The 27,303-nt window shown below is 33.1% G+C and overlaps 4 protein-coding genes across 5 annotated transcripts; 3 read left to right on the top strand and 1 right to left on the bottom strand.

The window, feature by feature from the left end:
- Positions 1–914: 914 nt before the first annotated feature.
- LOC21388284 (probable serine/threonine-protein kinase At1g54610) lies at positions 915–5,756 on the bottom strand. 2 transcript variants are annotated; one of them, XM_024177345.1, is made up of 9 exons: positions 5,499–5,756; positions 4,709–5,134; positions 4,112–4,396; positions 3,609–3,926; positions 3,238–3,465; positions 2,742–2,842; positions 2,452–2,548; positions 1,819–2,298; positions 915–1,398 (listed from the first exon to the last, which is right to left on the bottom strand). In XM_024177345.1, the coding sequence occupies exons 2-9, from the start codon at positions 5,126–5,128 to the stop codon at positions 1,201–1,203; spliced, it is 2,127 nt and encodes a 708-aa protein (XP_024033113.1). In that variant the 5' UTR covers positions 5,129–5,134; positions 5,499–5,756; the 3' UTR covers positions 915–1,200. The 2 variants fall into 2 exon arrangements, with proteins under 2 accessions (XP_024033113.1, XP_010089557.1); XM_010091255.2 differs by having other exon boundaries at positions 4,709–5,756.
- A 6,460-nt stretch (positions 5,757–12,216) lies between these two features.
- On the top strand, positions 12,217–13,096 carry LOC21388282. The gene has a single exon (XM_010091253.2). It carries the CDS (start codon positions 12,585–12,587, stop codon positions 13,020–13,022), a length of 438 nt encoding a protein of 145 aa, XP_010089555.2. The 5' UTR covers positions 12,217–12,584; the 3' UTR covers positions 13,023–13,096.
- Positions 13,097–15,458: 2,362 nt separating this feature from the next.
- LOC21388281 lies at positions 15,459–16,355 on the top strand. The gene has a single exon (XM_010091252.2). It carries the CDS (start codon positions 15,789–15,791, stop codon positions 16,290–16,292), a length of 504 nt encoding a protein of 167 aa, XP_010089554.1. The 5' UTR covers positions 15,459–15,788; the 3' UTR covers positions 16,293–16,355.
- Positions 16,356–22,350: 5,995 nt separating this feature from the next.
- Positions 22,351–26,678, top strand: LOC21388280 (mannan endo-1,4-beta-mannosidase 2). The gene is made up of 6 exons (XM_010091251.2): positions 22,351–22,523; positions 22,999–23,368; positions 23,941–24,138; positions 25,137–25,259; positions 25,824–26,035; positions 26,159–26,678. The coding sequence occupies exons 1-6, from the start codon at positions 22,390–22,392 to the stop codon at positions 26,562–26,564; spliced, it is 1,443 nt and encodes a 480-aa protein (XP_010089553.2). The 5' UTR covers positions 22,351–22,389; the 3' UTR covers positions 26,565–26,678.
- The last annotated feature ends 625 nt before the right edge of the window (positions 26,679–27,303 follow it).

Genomic DNA, 27,303 nt, shown 5'->3' with positions numbered 1-27,303 from the left:
GGCGTTTTGTGATGTCGATATGGTCACTCATCCAAATATCCTCTTTGACTTTTGATTCGCGTGAACCGAACAGTCAAATAGATATTTAAGGTGTGTATAGAATTAATTTTTATTTATTTTTAAAACATTTTTATATATTTTTTGAGGTATAAAAATAAAAACAGTTTTCAAAACGTCTTTATTTAGTAAATATTTTTAAAATAAAAACGAAAATAAAAAATCAATTGTGAAAATGATTTTTGTAAAGGAATTAAAAAACAATTGAAAGTTATTTTCTCTTTTCTATTTTTATTTTCTAATATTTATCAATAATATTATAATATATTAATTAATAATTATAACCAAATAAGATTTTATTTTTTTATTATACTCAAAATAATATCTTAAAAAAGTAACCAAACATAATTTTAAAATCGATCTCAGAATGATTCTCAAAACAATCTTAATTTTTTTTTTTGTATTGAAAATAAAATTATTTTCAAAACGTTACCAAACCGACCCTTAAAGTTTTCCTTTTTGTTGCTGGAAGCTGAAATGGAAAAGCTGCTTGGAATTCAATTTTGATCAACGTGACTAGGTAAGGTAGAGCCATTAAGATGATACATAAGCAGGCAATTTGGACGCCATCCATGAATACAACTATTCCATAGGCCGACGACAACGTGTAGGTGACACTATTTAACTGTTAGATTAATTTTTCGACAGTCTGAATTGTGACTGTAACAATTCTATGTCGCGTGATGCAAATTTTAATGTACACTCGTAGATAAGACCGTTAAAATCCTTAATTTAACGGTTAAAATAACAGTTCTCACCTGTAATTAAAAAGTACATTACAATCCCTCACCATATATAAGTTCCAAAAAAAAAGGGGAAAATGAAAAATTTGACAAAGATATGGTGAAATTATCATCAGTCTAAAAATAAATTTTGCTCTTTTTTTCTTGCTATTTTTATCAATTGAATTATGGCATGCCAGAATACAATGGATTATGGCTTCCTACAGAATTCGCACTCTAATATTTTACGCTAGATCTCTACCTATACATGGAACAATCACACAAATAATACAAGGGGAGAGCTTAGAACTCTCACTCTTTCTCCATCTCTATCTCTATCTACCCACCATTTGAGCTATATAACTATCTCCACAAGAACTGTAGTAAGTGATAAAAGGAAAATATTTGGATTGAATAATAGCTATCCAGCTACATGATTAGAAGCAGATGTTGGATTTGCGGCTCCCTGTGCCCCGGGTTTTGTTTTGTCGAGTCGTGTTCGTCGAGCAAATTCTTGGATCCGGCGATCATGCTCCTTAAGCATCTGATCGACGCTGTTCGATGAGACAAGCAATGGGCCAGAGACATAAATTTTGTTTGTCTTGGGGCCATGACCATGCTGAAGAAGAAGAACGTTGTGAACACGTGCATTAGAAAACTTGGTCCATAACAAACGATTGACAACATGTGAGTTTTCACAGAAGCTAATTGAAAATATGCACTAAATATTTGTATTTTAAGATCTTCTCAAGCGTGTATTGGGAAAGAAAAAAAAAACATGTAAGAAATTATAAAGCCACCATGTGGAAAGGAAGAAACAACACAATAATCTTACAATGAAATGCAGAGCAAACTGAAAAGTATGTAAAGATTAGTTAGTTTTGTATTATTTAAAAATAAATAAATAAATAAAAATAAAAAGAGTATCAAAGATTGCTTTAAATCCAAAAAATAGTAAAGAATGAATGGTGGTGAAAATTATGCTTTGCCAAAAGCAACATCCAAGTCACATAATGGAACGAAGAAAGACGATACTAACCAGACTTGATTCTTTGGTACAAGGTGTTTCATCAGCTGGTGGGCGAGAATATTCAACTTTCTTCGAGCGATGTTTTCGGTCCTGCATTCTTGCAGACTCCGCTTCATTCATTGAGCCCCGGAATCTTCCTAAGTCACTCACTGTTCCCGGATGTGGAGGATCAGGGTTCTCTTGCTGATCGTCGGAGGACACCGTCCTAGCTGCAACTAAACCAGATAATTTAGACAAGTTGGCTCTGGTTGAAGCCACAAGAGGATCATTATCGCATTCTCTCCCGGATCTTCTGCGTCCAGGCCCATGAACTAGTGGTCCTGAAAGTGAGACCTTCCGATTGAGATCATCTCCCGAATCTTTTCTCGAGTCTTTAACAGCACGCAATTGTTTGGTTGGATCAACCAGAAAACCAGAAACAGATTTTTCCTCCCTACGACGGTTGAAAATTTCGCTATGGCTATTTGTGCCATAATAGTCTTGTCTTCTCTGCAATTCATACAAGCACATCAAGATTGAGAAACTTTCCAAATGCAATGTGGTATGATGCACAAATGCAATGGTTTGAGGCAAGATATTGTAGGTATTATTAATATTAAAATTTAAATGTATTTTATGCAAAACTAAGAGAGACATGATTACCGCAGCATTAGTATTCGGTGCTTGAATTGCCTGAGCTTCTCTTTGTCCTCTCCTTTCCAGGTCAACCTTGTGTGCCCTTCCACCAAGTGTTCCTTGCCTGTAAGAGTAATAAAAAATATTAACTTGGAAACAACAAGAATGACACCGTCCGACCCAAATAGAGGTGTCAGAAAGACAGATTAGTAAGTAATGGTCACACACTAGAAGCTGAATTGGAAGCTACTTAGCACAACTTGAGCAACCATTCTTTTCAGAACCAGTACCAAATTATACATGCATCTTACACGTACCTTCTAGCTTCTTCCTCTCGGAATTTCGCATCGATCTCCTTGCTGGGAGGATACTTGGGCAAACTTGAAGGATCACAAGCAAGAGGTTTCGTCGTGAAGAACTATCAAAGAATATCCATAATTAGAACAATTAATGATTCACCCAATAATTCATGTTAATCTCAAAATACTGACTAAACCTTTCTGATTCTTTTTCTTTTCCTGACATAATCACTATATATTACATTCCCCATAACCAATGCATTTATTACCAATGAACATTCACAAAAAGACGTGCACTTTTGTAGTTAACAAATAAAAGCAAGCCAAGATAATCCCGTATTTTATTCTGCTTTCCTCACAAAGGGCAATGCATTTTTGTTGATGTTCTTTAAAAGAGAAAAAAAAAAAGGATGAAGTGCTGAAACATGTTAGAGGTGCCCTGCAAACCTTAAAAAAAAATCTCAATAAGATAGTAAAATTAATACTTTTTATATTTTTCTGAGAGACTGCATACCTCACTCTTAACAGCGAAAGCTGCAGTTCCTCGATTGGCAGGATCTACGGCAAGTAAGGTCTCCATAAGCTGCACAGCAGGAGCAGGAAATTCTTTGAATGTCTCCGCGACACATCGTCTATAAGGTTGTGGAGGCTTCATCACTATTGAGCGCCGTAAGTGCAATTTACTCCAATATTCATCGGATGGTGAGCCACAGAGCTTAAAGATTTTATGAAGCTGCTCAACCTGAAACATAAAGTACATAACTTATAGGCACCATCTATAATTTTTTAAGAAGTGTCTTTATCTGTACTAAAAATAGAAAAAATCTTCAGTGGATTTCACATGAACAAAGCATCTGACGCTGAAAAATGAATTCCTAACTTCACCTCTGTTTTTCCAGGCAAGATTGGCTTGCCAGCATATAATTCTCCCAGAATGCAACCGCTACTCCATAAATCCACAGCAACCCCATAATGAGAGGCTCCGAGTAGAAGTTCTGGGGGTCTATACCAAAGAGTAACCACCCGACTCGTCAATGGAACACTATGATGAGGATCATAAAAACTTGCCAAACCAAAATCCGCAATTTTCAATATGCCATTATTGTCAACGAGAAGATTTGAACCCTTTATGTCACGGTGCAGAACACCGTGACTATGGCAATGATCAAGTCCACTTAGAAGTTGCTGCATGTAACATTTGACCTGAATAAAAGAAAGTGCAAAATTAGATAATAGGCAGTAAAGCAAAAAAGCAAACATGAAACATGTATTTTAGTTAACTGCAAAAGAGAGAAAATCCCATATTCCGCACTGCTAATGTATATGTTTTACTAAATAACCATAAAAAGAGTACTCTAGAACAAACAGAATTCTATCAATACAAGTACCTGTGGCTCAGTGAATTTTATTCCCGGGCGTGATGCAAGGCCTGTAAGATCATGTTCCATGTACTCAAAAATCAGATATAAACTGCAAGAGGTACGAGAAGTGATCAACCCTTCCAACTTGATTATATTAGGGTGATCAAGCCGTCGAAGAACGAGGATTTCCCTTGACATAAACTTGACGCTCTCAAGGTCAAGATTATCAAACCGTACTTTCTTCAAAGCAACAAATTTATTGTTGAGGACATCACGAGCCTTATAAACATTACTATAAGTTCCTTGGCCAATCTGCAAAAAAGCCATGCCATCACATGTCAAAAGCGAGATATGAGAATATTGAATTGAATATACTAAATAATGAACGACATTCTACGGAACCATAAGAAAAGCTTTAGTCTATGCCAATTTACTTGCTCTACTTTCACCTCTCTGCTTGTCACAACAATTCATAAAACAAACAGAAAAATAGAAAGGTCCACAGGCAGATTAGCAAGCATATGTTAATCATTCTTTTGACATCTTAATTTTATACACATTTGATTTACTGGTTCCTAGATAATAGCATTAGTTAACTACAAGATAAAGGCAAATTGAACATACTTTATTCAACTTCTCGAAAGTATCAGCACGCCGTGGCAACCATCCTTTGATAGCTTCGGGTGCCGCCGCGGATAGCCACCCCGGCCACCCTGCAGCAACCTGTTCTCCTTGAGTAGCCTTCGGAATTCTTCCGAAACCTGGATGATTAGGGACAATAACTTCAGCCTTCTCCGCCTTTTTTCTCTCGGTCTCGTGATCCCCATAACTTCTCCTTGAACCATTGGCTTTCTTATCGATCAACATGACTTTCACATCACCGCCATCCAATCTCTCTTTTATCCTAACCCCTTCTTCTCTTCTTGAAGAATTGTGTCTTGAGACCTTCAGCTCTGAGTAATGTTTACTTGAAGAGGATGATCTCTTCCTGGGACTTGCCCTACTGTCTTCAACAGCAGAAGTCTTTGAACACGCACAACCCATATTTCACTACAAATTGATATACCCACCAAAGGTTTAAAACCCCTTTTCACAAGCAAAAAAATTAAAAAATAAACAAATAAAAATGATCAGTACCCAAAACCAATCCCAAACTTCCCCTAAACTTCTCCTTTCCTCAATTCCATTAAAGGGAAACTCACCAATTGATAAGCAACCAATAGCCACTCAAAGAATTCATGCTCTACCTTATATCCAATTCACAGATTACACAATTCTTGAAATCTCAAGATTCAAATACAAAAACATACACATAAATTCCCCAACTTCAACATCACCACTTACTGTAAATACCTCAAAATAGAGCATGAACCCAGAAAAAATGAAGATAGTATTTTGACAAATTCAAACATACCCAGTTCCAAATTCGCCAAATTCAATTGTCCCCGTATGTTATTATGCAAAAAAGAATGAAACCCAGAAATTCCTTTGCCTTGTTTTTCATGATCAGGGACTTTAGAAACCAGAATTTCTCGAAAAGCCCAGATAAGTAATCGAGGACTGGGAATTGAGAAAGGAAAGTCTGATGCTGATGAGGCTTAATTACCAAGAAAGAGAAAGCTGAGTGGCTTGGTTTGGTTTGGTTTGATCGTTCAACGCGTATTCAAAAGATAATTTTATTTCTTTTTTTTTTGGATTATAATGTTTTATTTGTTAATTTGGGACGGCTTTTTTGCCGGCTATTTGCTCAGTCAATATAAATATTTTATTTTTTTATCCCTTCTTATTATTTCTCTGAACTGAAACAGTAACTCCACCTTTCTCTCTCCTCCTCTTTTCCCTGACTAAACAGTTGGAGTTGGTTCTTTTGTTCAATGAAGGTTGTTGGGTTCTGTTTGACATTTCAATGCTTCATCAAGCCATTAACCCCTTTTATTTCAAGAAAGAAAATAAAAAAAGCATTAACCCCTTTTATGAAAAAAAAAAAAAACCAAACCTTTTTATTCAAAAACAATTTTAAAACAAAGTACCAAAAGAAAAAAAAACTTAATATGAATGTCAATAATTTGCATCATTAATTCAATTTTTAACTCGAGTGGTTTCTAATCAATCTTTGCACTACTATATTGAAACTGGATTGCTTCACTTGCCAGCCAATTTTGTTCTTTTTTCCTAAAAATTCCAAAGTGAAGTTAAATAGTTATTGATTGAGAATAATGAATGAGTTGCATTACAACTCTCACTTCCACGCGTTGGTGATTTTCATAATTATTATGATTAGGGGCATTCTTCTTTCCTTTCTTTTTTTACTAGTTGAGAGATTCTAAATATGTATATAAGAATGAAAAATATATTTATTAAGGATTTATTCATTTCATTTAAGTCATAACTTAAATTATATTACTACAATATTTTATTTCATATAAATTCAAATTTAACTTTTTTATTATAGTGTTTTTCTCTCACATACACTATCAAGTTATGACTTGAGTTGTGCAAATAAACACACCCTAATCATTTGAAGAAATAAAAAAATGTATAATAGAATAAAAAATAAAAAAAGACAAAAAAAGAAAAGAGAGGAAAAGAAAAATTAAAATTAAAAAAAAAAACAAAACAAAAAAAACCCACTTACGAAATATTTTATTAGGTGGACATGATTTTTAAAAATATGGACATGGATATGTATGAGAAAAAATTGTTTAAATAGAAAATTTAAGAAAAATATATATTTATATGAATAAAAGGTAAGAATGTAAAAAAGAGAAGGAAAAAAAAAGAAGACAGAGAAAAAAAGAAAGAACGTAAAAAGTTTAAGAAAACACTAATCATTAGCGCCACTAAAAAATCCATTTTGCTTTTATATGTCGGTATAAGGTTAGGAAAATTATAGTAAATAGTATATTTTTAAAATGAAATTAAATAAATTATATTTTAAAATTGTTTGAAATAAATAGCTGTATACGTGGTAAATGAATCATTTATTGTGTAAATGATTTATTTATGATTAGTAAAAAATCTTAAAAAATCTTTATTTACGTAGAGAATAAATCTTTTTATCAATCGTAAAAAAAAATATTTACAAGAAAAAATATTTTTACTAGTTGTAAATGAATCTTTACATGCTAAGTTATTTATTTACCACGTGTAACTGTTATTTACTTTAAATAATTTTAAAATCTACTATTTATTTAATTTAATTTTAAAAATCTACTATTTACTACCTCTTCTCTATAGATTAATACTTCTATAGCTTGTAACTTGTGTTTTAAGGGCATCAAAGAGTATAGCAATCTATACCTTTAGATTTCAAATACATGTTGAAAAAAAATATGTGTGATTTAGTTGATAATTAATTCTTTTATCTTCTCAATGTGAAACCGCATATTGAAACAAAATGCAAAAAAAAATTAATAGTAACATATTAATTATCACGTGAGGCAACTCACGTTTGTCTTCTCTCATTGTCCTTTTTAAACCTTCCAAAAAGAATATATTGTATTAATAAAATTCAACAACAAACATTGTTTTATATATATATATATATATATATATAATAACAACAAACATTGTTTTTTAATGAGAAGTTGATGAACTTGAAGAAAGAAGAGGTGGAGAAGTTTGTCGGAGAAATTGTTCAAGGTAACCCCGATGTACTAACTAGAGGGCATAGATGAAAGTGAAACCTAGCCATCCAAGGACGTCAAGGCTCGGATTTCTACTTTTAAGTTCAAAATTTTGATATTTTTGTGAAAAATTTTCCGATATGTTAGAATTTTATATTCACGTGGCATATTCTTGTGGGACCGATGAGAAGGCGGCAACGGAGCTGAGTGCATTATTATTAACACTGTCTATACCACTGGAGTACTGATTGTTTCTAAAAACAAAAAAAAAACAATTTCAAGCTAATTGTATAATGTGAGTGTTTTTCAACATGCAAATGACAATAATTAAGAGGAAGCTTTGATCAAATAGCTAAAAAAAGGGAGAAAGTGAAAAGCAGCATTTTTAAAAAACTTATTTGAAGTAAATAATATATTTTAAAATATTCAAATTAAATAATATATTTACTGATAAATAAGTATTATTGAAATAAATAATTTATTTACTAAGGGTAAATAAATTATGTACCATTACTTCAAAATATTTCGAAACCCGTTATTTACTTCAAATAAGTATAAGAAAATGATATTTACTGCAATTTCTGTAGAAAAATCTTCATGACCAAACACATCAAGAGCAGCTATACAATCCAACCTAAGAAAGGCAAAAAGACTAAAATAATAAAGATAAACAGAAATCAGGCAACACATAATGCTAACATTTGATTTGTGACCAACCCATGAAATGGTTAATCAATATCCATAAAATTCGTCCTCATAATTGGTGTGTCGCTCTTTGCTGGCATTAGTCTCACTACCTAATGATCACATCTCTAATAAACGTAAATGTTGCCCATGCATTCCTAAAGAAGGATATTAAAACTCAACTTACTTGTATCAATTTATTCATTTTATTGGTTTCGTGTTTAATTTATTGGATACAATAATGTGGTTTGAAAGTATACAAGTCAAGTAAATTTTACAAATTTTGGTTTTCTTTATTATTTTTTTCTCCTAAAATTTTTAAGCAAAGTGTATATGAAAGTATAAAAGATTACACCTTCAAAAAAAAAAAAAAAAGTATTAAATTGCGGTTTCGATAATGGTCATTGGTCAAGGTCAATAGTCTGTTGCCGATCATGATGGGGTGTGATTTTTTTTATTTTATTTTTATTTATAACTGACTAACTTTTTCTAGAAGGAGAATTTTCATTTTCATATACATATAAGTGACATAAGAAACAACTCAAGCAAGCTCTTCGTATTAGCAGTCAACAAGAGTTTATTGACTTGAAAGTAATAATTTCCTTAATTAGCAATATATATATATATATATATATTGTAGAAAAAGAGAATTTTCTAGAAAAGGAAAAAGGAAAAGTTTGACAATTTTGTGTTTCCATAACCTTGTTACGGAAATGAATAAACTAGGAGTAATGACAATCATAGTGAATTTCTTAATGTGTTTCATACTATAGTCATTAGATTTAGTTTAAACGAAGAAAGCGTGTCTAACGCACTGCACACGTATGTATACCTGTTTATAGTATGTTTACGTATATATATTGCGTAGGCTATTTTGTACCAACAGTGTATGAATTTTTTAAATTTAGCAATTTAGTCTCTAATTTTTTTTAAGTGAGAAAGAGGGAAATAGATCAAAACTTGAGATGAATTAAAATTAATAGGCCAATAGTTTACACAAGTTAATAAATATGCTAAATTACTGTTTTTGTTCATAACTTGTCTGGTTATGAACCATAACTTGACAAGTTATTATCCATAAATCACAGTTTTTGTCCATAATTTGTCTGGCTATGAATCATAACTTGACAAGTTTGTCCATAACTTATCTGGTTATGAACCATAACTTGACAAGTTATGGCCTATTAATTTCTATAACTAAAAGTTGGCCTATATACTTCCTTAAGCTTTTCATATTGACCTATTTTCTACTATTTCCGTTTTTTTTTTACTGGCAATCAACATCCCGAATTTATAGTTTTTGACACTTTTAATCCTTGTTGCTCAAATTTATTAAAATTTTGACCCTTTTTTGCACCTAATTTACAAATAATAGCTTAATAAGGGCATTGATGTACATTTTTGTCTAGTTTCAATATAAATACATTTGAAAACTTGAACTTAATTTAATTATAACTTAAATTTTAATCTAAATTTTAAAATGAAATTTTATTAATACCAAATAAAAATATCATCAATGCACTTCTTAGACTGCCACTTGTAAATCTAGCACAAAAAATCATCAAAATTTTACGAATTTGATCAACAATGACTGACAGTGTCAAAAATTAAAAGTTCTAAAGGTTAATTGCTAGGAAAAAAAATTAGGAGTTAAATTGCCAAATTCAAAAAGTTTTGGGGTGTTCACACAAAATAGGCTATTGCGTAAGGATTTCTTCTTTCTTTTGCTTGAAATTTTGTCTAAGGTACTTGCTTCGAAGTAGTTAGCTATATGTAAATTGTATTACTATTATTTTAGATAATAAAATATTTGAATCTTCTAGTTGTAATATCTATAGCTGTTTACGTTGAAAAATGCCATAAATTACAGGTGAAATATTTGATAGGAATTAGTTCAAGCGAGATATAGTGTAAGGAAATTAGGAAAACAATCTACTGTTTGGCGTTCATGAAAAACGACATTTGCCTTTTAGTATATATCATTTTAATTGAAAATTATATGTCCAACGAAAGAGACACATTGTTTATCATAAGATGATATCACTCAATCCTAAACATTTACTGTCGCTTGAGTTGAAAAACGACGTTAAATCCCACCTATATTCTCTAGTTCGTTGTCGTTTATTTAAGCCTGAAAGACGGACTTGTTTTTTTTCAAAGGATTTCTGTTAATAAAACGGCAACACTCGACACGTCTTTTTTTTTTTTTTTTTTTTCCGTCTGAAATCGTTGCCACTTGCCATGATCTAAAATATAAAAGACGTGACGAGTAGACGACATGTTAATTAATTTCCTAGGAAGCATGATTTCTCTATCAATAAATGGACGAAGAATTTATTCAAGAAATAAATAATAAAAGAAAGCACAGTTTAACGTTGTTATCGCTGTAAGATAAAGCAATAATCTAAAATCTATAAACTATAATCTACATGTTGTCTGTTTCCCCAAAAAAATTACACCGTTTGGTTTACAGTGGAAGAATAATAATGAGAATAGAAATAAAAATGGTAATAGAATAAAATAAAAAAGAAAAATGATTCATTTGTTTTGTTCTTCTGTTACAAATGCAATGAAATGAAATATGAATATTTTCATATTAACAAAATTACCCTAATGCTAATATAACTAATATCATATATATTAATATAATTATTTAATAACTAATATTATATATATAATTATAAGAGCTAACTTTGACAAGTTATCAAGAATGCAGGCTGAGACAGAGGATGCAGTTACGGCCTCTGATAAGCGGCTGAAGTCACTTGGGGAAGAGGCTTCACGCTTGAAGAAAATGCTACTTCAAGTTGAGGATCAGTTGAGGCATTTCGAGAAAGAGAATGCAGAGCTGAAGACTAGATCAAGAAAGATTTCAAAGGACATCCTGGAATTAGAAAAGAAATTGCAGGAAGCAGAAACAGCAAAGAGGCTGCACGAGGAAAGAGAAATGGAAATAAATGCTGCAAAGAAATCCTTGGAAATGGCTAGGATTCAAGTTCGGCAGTCGGTATTTACGGTGTGATGTGGGTGGAACTTTGATTTTTGCTTTTGTTGTATAACTTAGATGATGAACCTGACAATGCCGCAGATTACAAGTCTTTGAATTAACATTTAGCTGAATCGTTGCAACTACTCGGTCAACTCTCCTATTTAATTTAAGTGCAGCAGTATGGAGTTTCCATTAAATATGATATTATTATAATATACGTATATAATTATAATATATTATATTATATGTTATAAGATATAATTACATTATAATATAAATTATTATAATATAATATTAATTATAATATAAATATTATAATATTTAAGAGTAATAATGAAAAAGAAAATTAAAAAAGTTTGGAATAGTCATTTTTCTCATATAAAAAAGAAATGATGATTCACTTATTTAATGAAAAAGTCATTCTAAATTGTCATTTCTTTTTTTAAAACCAACTAAACATAAAAATAAATTTTGATTCTTTTTCATTCTTTTCCATTCCCCCGATCAAACACACCCCTCGTGTTTAATTCAAAAGACTAATCGTTTGACTCGTTACATTGTTTATGTTTATCGTTTTGGTCTTTTTGACAAGACGACATGCGATTTCCCGCGAGTTATTAAAAAAAAAAAAAAAAAAAAAAAACTGATGATTACGTTTATTTTAACGACACGAATATGATACGACAACGTTTCTACATCGTTCGCTTTTCCTAACACGAGATGTCGTTTTTACAGTCGTTCGTTCGTTTGCAATAAACATGAGATGTCGTTTAGTTGCTTTACAACCATGAGCCCCATCGGGCTGCCTGTCAAACCCACCAAATCACAAAAAAAAAAAACCGCCAAATCCAACCTTCATGCACGCACTTCAATAAGCCAAATACAACAACTCCGACTGGTCGCCTTAGATTTTGGCTTCCACTCGCCATTCCCAATTCCAGATCAGATTCTCTTTTCATCCTTCATCGAAATTCGCAATCTCATGGGTCTTTGTTCTTTTGTCTCTTCGCAAATCTCAAGGTTATCTTACCCCGATCTATAATTTCGAATTCTTGATCCACCAAGGCCGATTGGAAAAAAAAAAAGATGGGTTTTGCTCGTCGATCAATGAATTCATCTGGGTTGGTAAGATTGTAATGACCCACATTGTAAAAAAGGAGGTCTGATTAATTTCTGAATCTCTTGATTTTGTAAATTATAAATGGGATCTTTGTCTATGTTCTCCATTATTTGTATCCTTCACTCTTTAATTTCGTTAACTTGTGGATCGCTGATAATGTTCTACCTCAAGGAGATTTCCGTCTTCGGTCACGGCGTCGAAACGGCCCGGAAACTCTCGGGATCAACGCCACACGACCAGTTGTTGATCCAAACATCTAATTCCTTCGCGGGTATGCTTCTTTTCGTCATTGGGTTCTTCTTGTTCATGGTGGCCTTTGCAAACGAGAAGGAGTTTCAGAGCTTTTTCGCCAAAGGTTGTGTTCTTCTTCACGTTTCAATGGCGCTTTGGAGGGTCTACTTCGAGAGGAGGCTCGAGGTTTTGGCTTGGGATTGGCCTAAACAGGTTATTGGGGATTTGGTCTTGGCCCTTTCGTGGGTTTTCTTTCTTGTGTATTCTTGGAGAGAAAAGTATGATTGAACTTAACGTAAAGTCATTGTTCAGAATTTGTATCACGTAATATATTGATGTTTAACATGTTCTAATAGATTTCAGATTATGTTTCCCTGTGAAAATGTTGCGTCCTTTCTTTACTTTTGTGGTAGGGACAACATATGAATAGGGGTTGTTGAAACGGCATTTGTTGAAAGGATGTGTTACATGCAATCTCATTGATATATTTTGAGTGAAATTGTACCTTGTACTTCCTCTAGATTATAATTCGTGTTAACTGGACTTATATAGCAGCTCTCATTGAGAATGAACCACGATAAATTTACTTGTTCTTCTCATTTTTTGCCAATTAATAGGAATTAGGACTTCTAATTCCTGACAGAATTCAGAGCGTGATGTCTCTAAGATTTCACAGTAAGAACTAAAGACATGCAACATCAAACTATCACATAGTTTTTGTTCGAAAGAACTTTGTACTCGAATTTAAAGTACTTACTTTGTTTGTTTCTCTTTCTTATGTTGGTTTATCATGATATGAATCATGATGTTTTGATTGGTCACTATTGAGAACTAGTTGAACAACCATGATGCTGAATTATGATCTCCTCTCAGCAGCTTCTTGCTTTTTCATGCAGAAAAGTAGAAATTTATGGCCTCCGTACTAATTGTTCTCCCCCTTGGGTTTAGTCCTGCATAAGCTTCCCGGTCAGGTAATATCAAAGTTAAATCTGCAATATAAAGTTTAATGCGTTTTTTCCCTGGATATTCATTAAACTGCAATAATCTTTTTTCCTGCAGATTTTGGTGGTCTTTGAATAGATTGACAGGTTCATTATTCTAGAATGATGCCTATATTTACCCTATTTCATTCACAAAACTTTGCCTTAGATCAGATAGGCTCCAAACTATAGAATTTCTTATACACACAGCATAGATTAACAAAATATGTAAAATAAATAATTTCTTATATAAATATTGAAAAAAAAAATTATTAATAATTTATTTTTTTTAGTCCTAAAAAAAAGTTTCTTTAAACTATAATATAAATATAACCGTTCAAAAAAGTTTCTTTAAACTATAATATTAATGTTCTTGTTTTTTCAAAAAAAAAAAAAAAAAGAAAAAGAAAAAAGTTTCTTTGACATTGATATGTGGTAAAATCTGCTCAATACTTTTCCATATTCGGTTTCTTTCTTTTACCGGTTAATGACATAGTAGAGAAGAAAGGAAAGAAAAATATGGGTGGAGGGCAAGAAAGGAAAGGAATATATTGCGGGCTAAGAATTGTCAGAATCTGCAAGTTGTAAAGTTTAAAGAGACTTGTCAGCCATGGCCATTGGAATCACCAAAAGTAGTAAAAAGGCTAAAAAGTACACACTCCTGATCCTGAATTGCCCAAACGTTGCCTTTGGGTCTTGATGACTTCTTCGTTGCCTTGCACATGACCAAAGCTGAGAAAGGCCCAAAAACAGCGAGAAAAAAGCTGAGGCTGAAGAGAGAACTCAACTGTCATTCTCCAGTCTCAAACAAAGGACATGGGCTTATGCCCAAGAGTCAAGACAAATACATCTAAAACACCCGGCCATTACACACCTGATGACGCGTCACTACACACTTCGAGCTTAGGAAAAGATGTCTCGCAAAAAAAAAAAATAATAATAATAATAATAAAAATAACCCAAGAAAGGAGAGTTTTGGTTCTAAACAAAAGCGAAAAGTTTTATTTTAAGGCGTTAAATGTATATCATAAAAAGTTAGAAATCGGCCCTAACTAAGAAATTTCAAAAATATCATGAAGGAGTGGGATTAGAATTCTAAACTTTATGATGCAGTTAATTGTGAATTTGTTCATAAGTTACGTGATAGGACCGTTGTTTTTTAATTAGTTAGAGGTAAGAATATAAAATTTGTTTTATAGCATAAGAGCTAATGTATGAAGGTATAACAAGTTATGTTATTGAAATATTAGCAGTATATATATAGGCTAATTTTTTTAAACACTAGTGGTGTAAGGATATTCTGTTTTTTTCATCTACATCTATAATTATGATTAGAACCATAATGAATAGCATTGCTCTATAATTTCATTAAATCTTAAAGTAAATGGATTTAGATCATTTATTATTATTATTTTTAAATGAAACTGAATTTCATTAAAAGAAGGCTAGGTCCTTAAAAATTTCCTCTGAGATTGTAGTAAGAATTGCACCTGACCATAATGAATAAAGGAAGACAATACGAAATTGGTAAGTTTAAGTTATTTTCTTTAATTTTTAATGTTCATTAGAGTATGGGACAAAGAACCCCAGTCCAAAATAAATCCACTTATTACGCTAACTTAAAAAAGAAAAGAAAAAATAAAAAAGGAAAAAGAAAAAGACAGAGAAAAAGAGAGAAAAGTGAAGTGATGGATTGAATGTGTCACGCTCTGCAAGTGCGCGTGCTATTCCAATTCAAGTGGTCACCACTAATCTTGTTCTGTAGTGGTGCTCATTTGCTTTTTTTACGTTCTTAAAATCAAACGGGCCCCTAATGTTTACTTTCCCATCGTCTGTTCTGAGGAACTCAGACACATTACTTACGCACAGCTCTGAGAAAGGTGAAGGAAAATCACCGACACCAACAACACACAAAACCCAGAATTCAGAAATCCCACCAACCCAAAAACAAAAACAAAGCCAATAGAGCAGAGCAACACAAAGTAGAAATCTTCAATCCTTTTTCCTCCAAAAATCTAGAGCGATCAAAAGAAAACCCAAAATCAAACCCACAAAAAAAAGTGAAGCTTTTTCCATGGCGGATAACCTGGAAGAAGAACAAGAAAGAACACCTTCATCGTACACGCTATTCCTAAGAGTCATGAGCAAAAGGAGAACATGGCTATGCATATTTGTCCTAGTATACGCAATAATCCTAACCTCCTCTTGGAATTTTCTCAAATCCATACTTTCTTGGTACAATCTGCAATCGAAATCATCGTCGTCAACTTCCGGTTGGCCCGCTCTTTACGCGTCCGTGCTTCTCGGAGCGGTGTTCGGGGTCGTGTCGATGGTGGCGGCTCTGGCGGTGGTGGTGCCGGCGACACTGGTGACGTGGATCGCCATTGTCGTGCTCTTGGCCTTCTTCGGGAAGCCCAGGAGGGACTTGGTCGTCGAGGGAAGGAAGATTACGAGAGAGATTGTTGGGTTTGTGTTGAAGATTTTGTTGAAGGAAGGCAACGTTGTGGCTGCTGTTTGTGCCGTTTTGGGATACTTTGCTCTTGTTAGGAAGAATAATATTGAGGCTGATAATTCATAACTGACTGGGTACAATTCCTCTTCTTCTTTTTTTTTTTTTTTTTTTTGGATTTTGAGTTTTGGATGAGGATTAGAATTGGTAAAGCTCCTCAATGTGTGTAAATTCTGGGACAGGAAATGTTTCTAATTTATTCCTTTTTTTTCAAACTAACGAGTTCACTCATTCACTGCTTAGATGTGTGATATTATCAGATAGGATTGGACCCTTTTGAGTTTATAGTTAATAATTTAAAAAAAAAAAAAAAAAAAAAAAAAAAAAAAAAAAAAAAAAAAACTCGGCTTGTCTGTGGTTAGATGGTGCATAAAACTGGGGAGTTGTTTGGAAAATGGAAAATATCTGGTTTTGGGATATGTTAGTTAGTGGCAACATTATCAATGTTTTTTATTTATTTTGAAAGGACATTATCAATGTCTTAAGATAGGAGTGGACTTGGATTTATTGACTAGCTTAACCATTCTTTGTAGAGATTACGTTGGCACCAACGACATGGAATTTTGGTTGTTAAAAAATTCAGAAAAATCTTTGCAATGGTATTGTAGGAATCCTTTGTTCTTGATACGTTTAGACACCATTTTGATTTTTGAGCTAGACAGATTGAACAGTTTATATTATCAAAAAGTAAATATCTTTCCCTTGCTCATTTTCTCTCTTCAAACCGCAAAATATTAAGCTTTTGTATGGGATATTTAACCAAATAATGGAATCAAGTCTTATCTTAGTTCTGTTTCATTCAGGTAGATATTATGTTTTTAATCGTTGGAATGATTTTTCAACGGCTAGATCCGCAACTGGAAGCAGTTTTTGGTTGCGCACCTCAAATTTGTAACACGAATACTTATTGATTTAACCGTTAAAAAGTTCAACTCCACACTTAAAATAGCAGTACGGTAGGATAAAAAGCATTCCCTGTCATAAAACTTGCCACAATTTATATATTCTCCTACTTGGTCTTAGATTTTCTTTCCTTTTTTCAAGCTTTATATTTGGCCCCAGTTACAGTTAATCGATTGCATGCTTTGATCATACTTGATTAATCGTCTGCAACATTTAGATTTGATTACATCAACTCCTTTTCATCTTGGCTATTTACATCTTGGAGAAATACTTGTGTTTTTGTACAATTTCTTCAAGTTTTCTTTCAACAAAACTTTGATGTATTGTTCTCTCACACATACAATATTTGTTTTGTCATTTGTTGGTTGGTTGTCGTTCAGCTTAAAAACTCCACTGTAACAGATTGATGATTGATGTTTTATGGAATTTCTTCATGCCTTGCCTCTTCCTCCCCCACCTTATATTTTTTTTCCTCTTTTGTTTTTGTTTTTGTTTTTTTTTTTCTTTATTTCTCTATGACGATTTGACGATGATGGTGTTTGTGGTTTTCCATTTTTGAGCTGATATGAATCATATCATATGATTTTGGATTAATGGCGTATATTTTTGAGCTGATATGAATCATATCATATTATTTTGGATTAATGGCTTATCATCATCATAAAAAGGTGAGAAAGTAAAGTTGCTTAATTTGTTCGAATTGCAACAGTTATTTTAAGCTTTTCATTTCATTAGTGATAATTGTATGGTTCAAAGAATAATAAATTTTTTTGGTTATAATACTTTGAGTTCACAATCCAATAAGTTGCTACTCCACCTTGTGAAAAATTTGACACAAAATGAGGTTTATGTAATACTGGAATTCTGTGTTGCAGGTATTCACATCCATCTCTAACAAATTGTAAAATTCAAATCACTCATCCCCAAATTCAAAAAAAAAAAAAAAAAAGAATTCCAAATTTATATTTTTATAAGTAATTTTATTTGGTTAGAAACCAACTGGCAGTTTTCTTTTGTTTTCTCTTAGACTTTTTACGTTTATTTTTATTTATTTATTTATTTTCCTTTGGTCAGCAATAAGAAGTGGGTAATGTTTAATTTAACTGCAAAAACAAACGACAGCCCTAATCAATAATAACCGTTATAAACATGAACATTTCCAATTTTCCCCGTGACATTAATCTACAAATCTATGCTTAGTGAGGCAATTAGAGAGGGTTCTTCAACAGCCGTTAGCTAAAAGTGGGCCCCAATGGTCAACGATGACTTACATGGCGATACCAGTAGTATTAGAGTTGAAGGCTTGAAGCAACAACAAGAAGTCCTTTTCAAGTATACGTTGCAACGCATTGTACGGAATCACAATCCCTAATTTCATTGGAATTCAACGCTTAATTTATTTAATATCCCTTAAATGTTAGAATGCTCAAATTCTCCCCAAGGTGATTTTTCTTTTGGGTGTTTGCATAACGTAATAAGTTGTACTGTGTTCAGTTGTAAATAATTTATAGTATGAATAATTCATATATTGTAAAGCATGTCTAATAATAGGTTTTTATAGTAAGATATACTAATAATAGTGAGTTAAACATTATATCAGAATTCGTATATACAAATTTGATGGAATATTCTGAAATTCTAGAATCATGAATTATAAGCTATTCTAATATAAGATTCTCCATCTCATTAGATGTAAGTGTGATTTTTTTTTTTAAATTATCATATGACTTACGCCATAATCAAGAATGACATTCTTACTCATTAATATCCGCTTTAAATAAAACTGATATGAAGATATCATATTAGGGTGTGGCAAGCGTGAAGGCTAAACTTAACTCCTAAATCGAGAGCAAGACTAGGTAAAAAAGCTCCTCGCTTCACGCTGATTACATATAAGATTGTAATATATAATTTTGAAATTTAACCTGAACTTAGAAAAAAGAGAAATCATAGTACCATAACTCTAATGTGAATCATTTTTCTTTTTAGAGAGAGAGATACGGATAGCTCCTCCAGTAAAAATTTCCTAATCTCAATCCCAACAATGCCTTAAATTACAATATGGGTGTAGATATGAAGGGTAAAAGAGAAGTAGGTATAGGATAGGGGAAGAAGACACGACTCCCGCTCTTTCTTGGTACCATCTCCACTTAGTTGTATTATGCAAAGTTTTAAACTTTTCCCTAATCATCTTTTTTCCTTTTTTTCTTTTTTGTCAATGGAGAAAGTTTTTAAATGCAAGATTCTTAAATTTTGAAAGTATGATAATTGCACTTGAGAAAGAATTGTATTGAGTAGTAATTACAAAGGAGAGGTATGAAAGATACTCTTGAGTTTGATTGGTTCTTGGTACATTATTGCACTTCCATAGATATACATCAAGTCTTCTCTGAAAGTGTGGTAATTAGATGATGAAGATAAGATAATAATCTTTCAAATCAAAATTATTCACTCTTAAGATAATCATCATTCAAATCGAAATCATCAACTATTAATTGTGTAAAATACTACAAATGGCAGAAGGTGTACAATCACATTCAAAGGGTAAAGTCCTGCAATTAGCACCCACTTTTTAACAAGCTACTAAAAATATATAGACACGTACGTCTACATATATGCATATACATGTGTGAAAAGCTAAGCATCATTCCATCTCAAAAAAGAAGGGGGCGACAAAAGCTAAGCATCATTGATCCTTTTGTTTTGATTTGGAAGAGGAGGAGGAAAATAATTGTAACTCACTTGCTCTTCAATTTTATATTTTGCTTAAAAGGGCAAAAAAATAAAAAAATACCAATATGGTTTTGTTCTGGTTAGATCTACATCATTTTTTATTGGGTATCCATACATATTCATATAAATGTCGAAACCATACATATAGGACACTCTATAAAGTATGAAAAACGAAAAAAACAAAGGATAGAAAAGTGATTCAGTTATTCTTCCTTGAACTTCAGTATTTTGTAATTCCTTTTTCTCGAGAGACCCATGTATTACTTTCCTTGAGTTAGACAGTGACTTCCCAAGTGAGCAACAGAGCATCTATTGTCCTTTTTTGCCTTGAAAAAGACTCCAAACTACTACATCTGATACTAGATTTTTTTTCCAATAAGATAATTGTACACTGAATTCTCCTTCTTATCCCCTCCTGCCCGACAAATTCCCTTCTCATTTTTCTGATAATATTTCTCCCAATTGGATAATTAGATTACCAAAGAGAAAGAAAATGTACATTATTAACCAAGTAATCAATTTACTTTAATAATCTGGTAAAGTGTTCATGCTGCAATAAATGTAAGATACAAGCATGTTTGACGACTGATATAGTGTTTAAATTTGTTGAGGAAGAACTATGGTACAATGTTTAAAGAACAAAATAAACAAAGTCATACATCTTTACAATTTGATGATGTTTTCTTTGACAAAAAAAGAGTTCATGATCTCTATACTTCATTAATTTTTTGGTTGTAATTATTTATTTATTTACTTATTTCATGGAGAAGCTGATGATGACGACTTGGCAACTCTTGGTCTTGATAGTTGGTGATCCTCCTCTCTCCACATAATAATTTCTTTTCAGTAAGAAAATGACCAAATAACCCTCTTAGTCTCTCAACATAGTGACCCCAATTCCCTGTTCATTATTGGTAACACTTGTTTTCTTCTGATTCTGCTAGATCATCCCTTCTGTTTGTTTCCCAAGAAAAAAAAAAAGTTATATGAGAATAGAACTAATACAATTTTTTGTGAAAGTTTTGGTTGTATCACCAAACTAGTTGTGATGACAGATCAGGAATATTGGCTTCTCTGTTGAGCTAATAATACATGAAAATCAGTCCAATAAATGATTAAGATTTGATACTCTTTATTAAATTGCGGGATTTTCGACATTAGACTACAAATATATGGGAGATAAGTGTCTTACCTAAATTCGGAGGAATGAACATTGGCCAACTAAAAGAATTTTTGGCGTTTTTCTTTTTCCTTCCCAAATATTGGCCAAATATGCTTTGATTACCAGGCAAGAAAAAAGAAAACCAACAAAATTACCAAGTTTGGCCGACAATAAGAAAAGGGGTTTTTCTTTAGACATTCTCAGGAATGCAGAATAAATTTTTATCTATAAAATTTATATAAAATCACATAAAAATTAAAAAATACGTAAATTTAACAGTTAAAAATACTTAATCTATGAGGACGCAAAGCATACTAAAAAATCTCGCATAGAGTATATAAAAAATGCAATTACCTTATTGGCATCTATATACTAATTTACTAAAGGGAACTTTCATTAAGCTGGAAGATGAATTTCTTGCATTAAGGAATAAGCTTACGGATTTGATATGATTACTTATTAATTTGAAGTTTACGATATATTATTCGTTACAGACTTGAATACTTGTGAATTTAAAGTTTGCGATATATAATTACTAGGTCCCGTTCATTTCGTTAATTCGAGTTTAGAATTCGAGTTTTTTTACAGTAAAAAGTTCTCACAAATAATCACATCTAACTTTTTTGCTACAGTAAAAAGCTCTCACATAAAGTCACATCTCAACTCGAATTTTAAACTCGAATTAACGAAATAAACGGCCTTACAAATTTGATAAAGATTATTTACCAATTGAACTTTGCATTGTAAAATTTAATGATAAATCTGTGAACCGACATCGGTTGAATTGGACTCCTTGTTGCAAATGAGTACATTATTTTCAATGTCAGGAGACAGTAGCCAGTGATTGTAATGAAGACCAAAATTTCCTAGAAACATAGATAAAAAGTACAAACTAACAGGAAAGAAAAGAGGGATAAAAAAACAGAGAAAACAAGTACTTAATAAAGAAGGGGCTGCATCGGCTCCCACATGGGTAGAATTTAAGATCTATCACTGCTGAATATCTCTCTCTGTGACTCTTGTTCAAACCAAATGGCTAAATAAAAAAGATTAAACAAAGAAAGTCCCACTGATATTACTCTATGTCTCTAGATGATAACTGACACCTTAGGCCACAAAAATATAATATAATTTTTTTTATTCAATTTTCTCCTACCCAATTTCTCATTTTTTCTGAATTAATTTATTTGGTGACTAGAGAGACATCACACACGACACATGGGCCATGGGTGGTAAACAGACTTGTTTCTCACAAATATTAGGGGTGGAAAAAAAATTTGGAAAACTTGCTAAATACAAGCAAGCTAAGTGGAAAGAAAGACTACGGAATCAAGAAGTAGTCAGCAGATCTGATTAACCAACAGGCTGATGATACCAACATTCCACCACACACCCACCACCACCAAGGTCTTTTCCTTTTTACTGTCACATAATTTTCATTTCCTCCTCAAGTTTTTGACCACTTTCAAAGAAGAGAAAAGAGAAACCAAGCAACAAGTTAGGTTTGCTTTCTTCTCATCTCTTCTATTCTCTTTATTTCCCTTTCACATTGACTAATCCTATCTCATTGCTGCTGCACATACTTCCCTTCCTCTGTTCATTTTTCCCCGTTATAAAAACTTCCCATTTTCCAGAACAGAACACCAACCAGGATTAAAAAAATAATAATAAAAAAAAATCCATCTTTAACCTCTCTCTCTTTATTACTCTCACAAAGATACATTTTTGGATGCATTTTTGCATATGTGTGTGGGGAACTTTTGAGCTTAATTATGGGGTTTTTGGCATTTTGTTAGGTTTCCTCTTTTACTCTTTCCCGAAAGGGGATCTGGCAGTTACATCAAAAAAATTCCTTCAAATTAGCTTCTGGGCATTGCTGATTTCAAGTGCTCTTTGAAATACAGCCAAAAGGGTGTCCTAAACTGCCTCCAAGTTTTGATTTTATTTTATTTTTTCACCCCCAAGTTTCATGTCTAGGAAGAAAATGGTGGCTGGGAATGGGCTGTTTTACCCAATCCTTGGATTCGCCTCGTGTATGGCGTTCATCTACTTGTCATTCGGTGATGTTAAGGTCAACCTGAGTCTCGGCAAAGGACCGGAAATGGATTTTGTGGAGAGGAATGGAACCAAATTCATGGTGAATGGAAAACCCTTTTACATTAATGGGTGGAATTCTTACTGGTTGATGGATCACGCCGTGAATGATTATAGCAGAAGTCGGGTCGGGGCAATGCTTCAAGCCGGATCCAAAATGGGTCTCACCGTTTGTCGGACTTGGGCCTTTAATGATGGCACTTACAATGCCCTCCAGGTTTCCCCTGGTGTCTTCAACGAGCGAGTTTTCCAGGTATTTGGGAACTTTATGGATGATCTGCTTCTGGGTTTTGTTTCATTTGTGAAAAACTTAATTAATCTTGTTTTTCATTAGCTCATGAAAAAGGAAATTTTGTCACTTTTTTTCTGTTTTCTGATTCGTGGATGCTGATCTCTTGGTTGACTTGGGAGATAATCATGGTTTATTAGAGTGACTAGAAGCATTGGAGTCATTTTCTAAGAAGGCAAATGATGCAAATGGACCCTAGTGGCACACTAAAAAAATCTGTTCGTTTTCAGTTTTTTCTGATCTCAGTATCAATAGTCTGCACTATATTTAGTTGTTCTCATTAATAACAATTTGGAAGAGTGGTTTTGGAGTTCTGTTGGTTTTAATGCTTCTTTGGAACATGATCTACAGCCATAAATAGTTTGCTAAGGATGGCCGTTGCCCAAAATTACTAACTAGGATTTCATTTAAGTATATTTTTACTTTCCCCTCTCCTTAAGCAGGGTGTTTTGGAATTAGTTCTGAAGCTCACTTTGTTCACGTTTAGAGAATTGAGTCATTTACTAATGGACTAAACCGACTTGATTGGTTGGCAGGCATTGGATTATGTCATCGCAGAAGCGCGACGGCATGGTATCAGGCTGCTTCTTAGCTTAGTAAATAACTTGCAAGCATATGGTGGGAAGACTCAGTATGTCAAGTGGGCATGGGAAGAAGGCCTTGCTTTAAGCGCTTCCAATGATTCCTTCTTCTTTGATCCATCTATCCGCGACTATTTCAAGAATTACGTCAAGGTACTTATAGTTATAACTCTAGATTTTAAGAATGACACGAGCTATCTTTGGAGCCTTTTTTGAGACATTATTTATGATCAGAATATGAGCTCACTATGAATCCAATATTGCTGAATAACTTTCAAATGCTTTTTAGCACATCATTGGTACATCTGAAACATCTGAATTTCATTCAAAAGGGAAAACCTGTATATTTCTTTGATGCACTATTCAGCTAAATCTAAATATCTTGATGGCTCATGTGATACCTACACTCTTCATTTTACCTGGTTTTTTCATGTAGACTTTTTATGATTGCCTTGCACAACATAAGGTACTAGAACTCTTACCCAGGTTGATCTTGTAGAACAAGTACGAAAATCTGTTAAAATACAAGCAATTTGATTGTGTAGCACTGTTGGAGGCATCGTGAAATTGAATAAGAAACTCCATTACCAGCTAAACTAATCCTAATAACAACAGAAAGTGGTGTCTCTATGATCATAAGTAAACAAGGATAGTGTTTGGAATATCTTTTTCCCACCCTCTTTTTCCCTCTTCTGACAAATCAAATAAAACGCTAACAACTATTACTCTTAACGAATTGACTAGAGACTATAGGGCAGTGGAAACTAGGGACTGTAATCAACATTAAGGAATTAGTCCCTCAAGTTTATTTCTTGAAACTGTTGAAACCCAATGAAGCGACTAATGTTCCCAACTACTGCTTGACGAGCATGTAATATTGTTCCCTGTTGGTTTAACTTACAGAAAACTGTAAATGTTTTTATTCCTTTAGTTCCTTAGAATCTACTTACTTATTTATTTGTTTACGTTTTTTCTTTGGAGGCCCACAATCTAGTAGCTATAAACTTATTTTTATACTTAGTATTCTTTGGTCGTACACTATAAAGTGCATCTCAAGAATATTTCTGGAAATTATATTTAGTTGCTACTATAATTTGAAGTTGTTAATCACTTTTTTTTTTGTTATTTTTTATCTCTCTCTCTCTCTCCAGACTATCCTGACAAGAAAGAATACCATCACCGGCGTTAGATACAAAGATGATTCGACCATATTTGGATGGGAGTTGATCAACGAACCTCGTTGCATCACAGATGCTTCAGGCGACACTCTTCAAGTATGTTGTTTATTCTTGTACCTGCTGCCTTACAAGCGTTAATTAAAAAGAAGAATAAGTGATGGAAACATTTTGATGTTTCAAGTTGCTTAAAAATATGACTTCTCGAAGCGTTTTTATCGTTCAAGTATTACTAGTGTAATATCTCTTTCCTGCTCTGACCAACATAAAACCTGTGAACTTTATGTTTCTTGGTGAATTCGAGATGTAAGCTAGGACTACCTATATTAGTTGGTCGTGGCTTGTCTTTGAAGAAAAGTCATATTATATGAGGAAGTCCTCTTTTTTGGTTACTATAGCATTCCTTCTCAAAATACTGCAACTTTAGCTGAAATCAAGACTTTATCGACAAGAGAAAGCTCTTCTGCGTTTGAGTCCTTTCCCTGTTGTGTTTTTTCTTGGCTGAGAAGTTATTTGTTCTAACAACGTAGTATTTTCTTTGTCAGTCACAGGTTCATTTGTTGTTTTAAGTATGATTAAGGTATTTTAAAAAAAATGGAAAAAGAAAAATAAAACACCATAATAGAAAGATAACAGTATTAATTAGTTATATTGCAACTGTAGGATTGGCTGGAAGAAATGTCTGCGTTTGTGAAATCAATAGACAAGCGTCATCTACTGACTATTGGTCTAGAAGGATTTTATGGTCCAAAAAGCCCTAAAAGGTTGACCGTGAACCCTGAAGAGTGGGCCTCCCGTCTAGGAGCGGATTTTATCCGTAACTCCCAGATTCCGTACATTGACTTTGCATCGGTTCACATATATCCTGACCATTGGTAAGCCTTGCCTGATGTATGGTTAATGCAAATGTGGAATTTTATTCTCTTATCAAACTGGTGCCATGTATTTTCTTGAGAATTCATCTAGCCTAATTCACTTCACCCTTTTAATTTTGGTAGGTTTCATGGTCTAGCATTTGAAGACAATCTGAAATATCTCTCCAAGTGGGTGCGGTCTCACATTGAAGATGGTGACAAAGAGCTGATGAAGCCAGTCATGTTCACCGAATTTGGACTGTCAAACCTCAACAAGGACTTCGAACCATCTCAGCGAGACAAATATTACATAACCATTTACGACTTAATTTACAAATCTGCAAAGAAAGGCGGGGCAGGTGCTGGCGCTTTCATCTGGCAGTTTCTGGTTGAAGGAATGGAAGAGTACAACGATGATTTTGGAATGATCCCATGGGAAAACCCTTCAATTTATTCGTTGGTGGTGAGACAATCATGCAGGTTGGCTAGACTCCAAGGAGTGACTCAACAACAGGGAAATTTGAATGCCTTGTGTATGCAAAGACAGTGATTTTCCGACCCCAGGGGGGGAAAAAAAGTTATTGTTTTAATTTTTTCTTTTGGTGGTAATATGTTTCATTGGTATGGCTTTTTATGGTGTTGAGAGTTCACTTATTTTGTTTAATATTCTACTCACTAGTACACAATATGCACATTCAGATTGAATGGAGGTACATAGTCCTGTATTGCTAGCAATATGTAGGAAAAGATAATGCTATGAATTGTAAATGTTATGAATTCTGTAAAAATATGAAAAACTACAGCGAAAAAAGGTCATTTTGAAGAATCCCTTCTGCTTGTAAAGGGATTAAGCAAATTATGAAAAGCCGTGGATACATCAATCCATACATGGAAAGGCTAAATATAAAATATCAGAACAGATTGCAAACCACATAATTAAGGTCCCACTAGTGCTTAAATGATTCAATAATGATATATAGGACTTCTTTCATGTCAAATCACTCTATCAAGGCGAGAGTCTTGTGATTTATGATCAATTTGTACTTCCCTGTCAAAACTCATACAAGACTTCAGCAAAATTATATATATTTTTTTAAAAAAGAAAAAAAAGTTCGAAGTGAGATTTTCCGAGGGCCAACTATCACATATCGTACAAAGATAGTGTTAATTGCTACAAACTCAGATTTCCTGTAATTCATGGAATGAAAATGAATTGAAATCAAGAAAATAAAACTCAGTTTAATTGCAGAAGCAGATTGGTGTTACGGATTTGCACGGAAAGGAAACCC

Source organism: Morus notabilis, unplaced genomic scaffold (genome assembly GCF_000414095.1).
Source record: "Morus notabilis unplaced genomic scaffold, ASM41409v2 Scaffold418, whole genome shotgun sequence".
NCBI lineage: Eukaryota > Viridiplantae > Streptophyta > Magnoliopsida > Rosales > Moraceae > Morus > Morus notabilis.
This window is presented reverse-complemented; position numbering and strand designations above follow the sequence as displayed.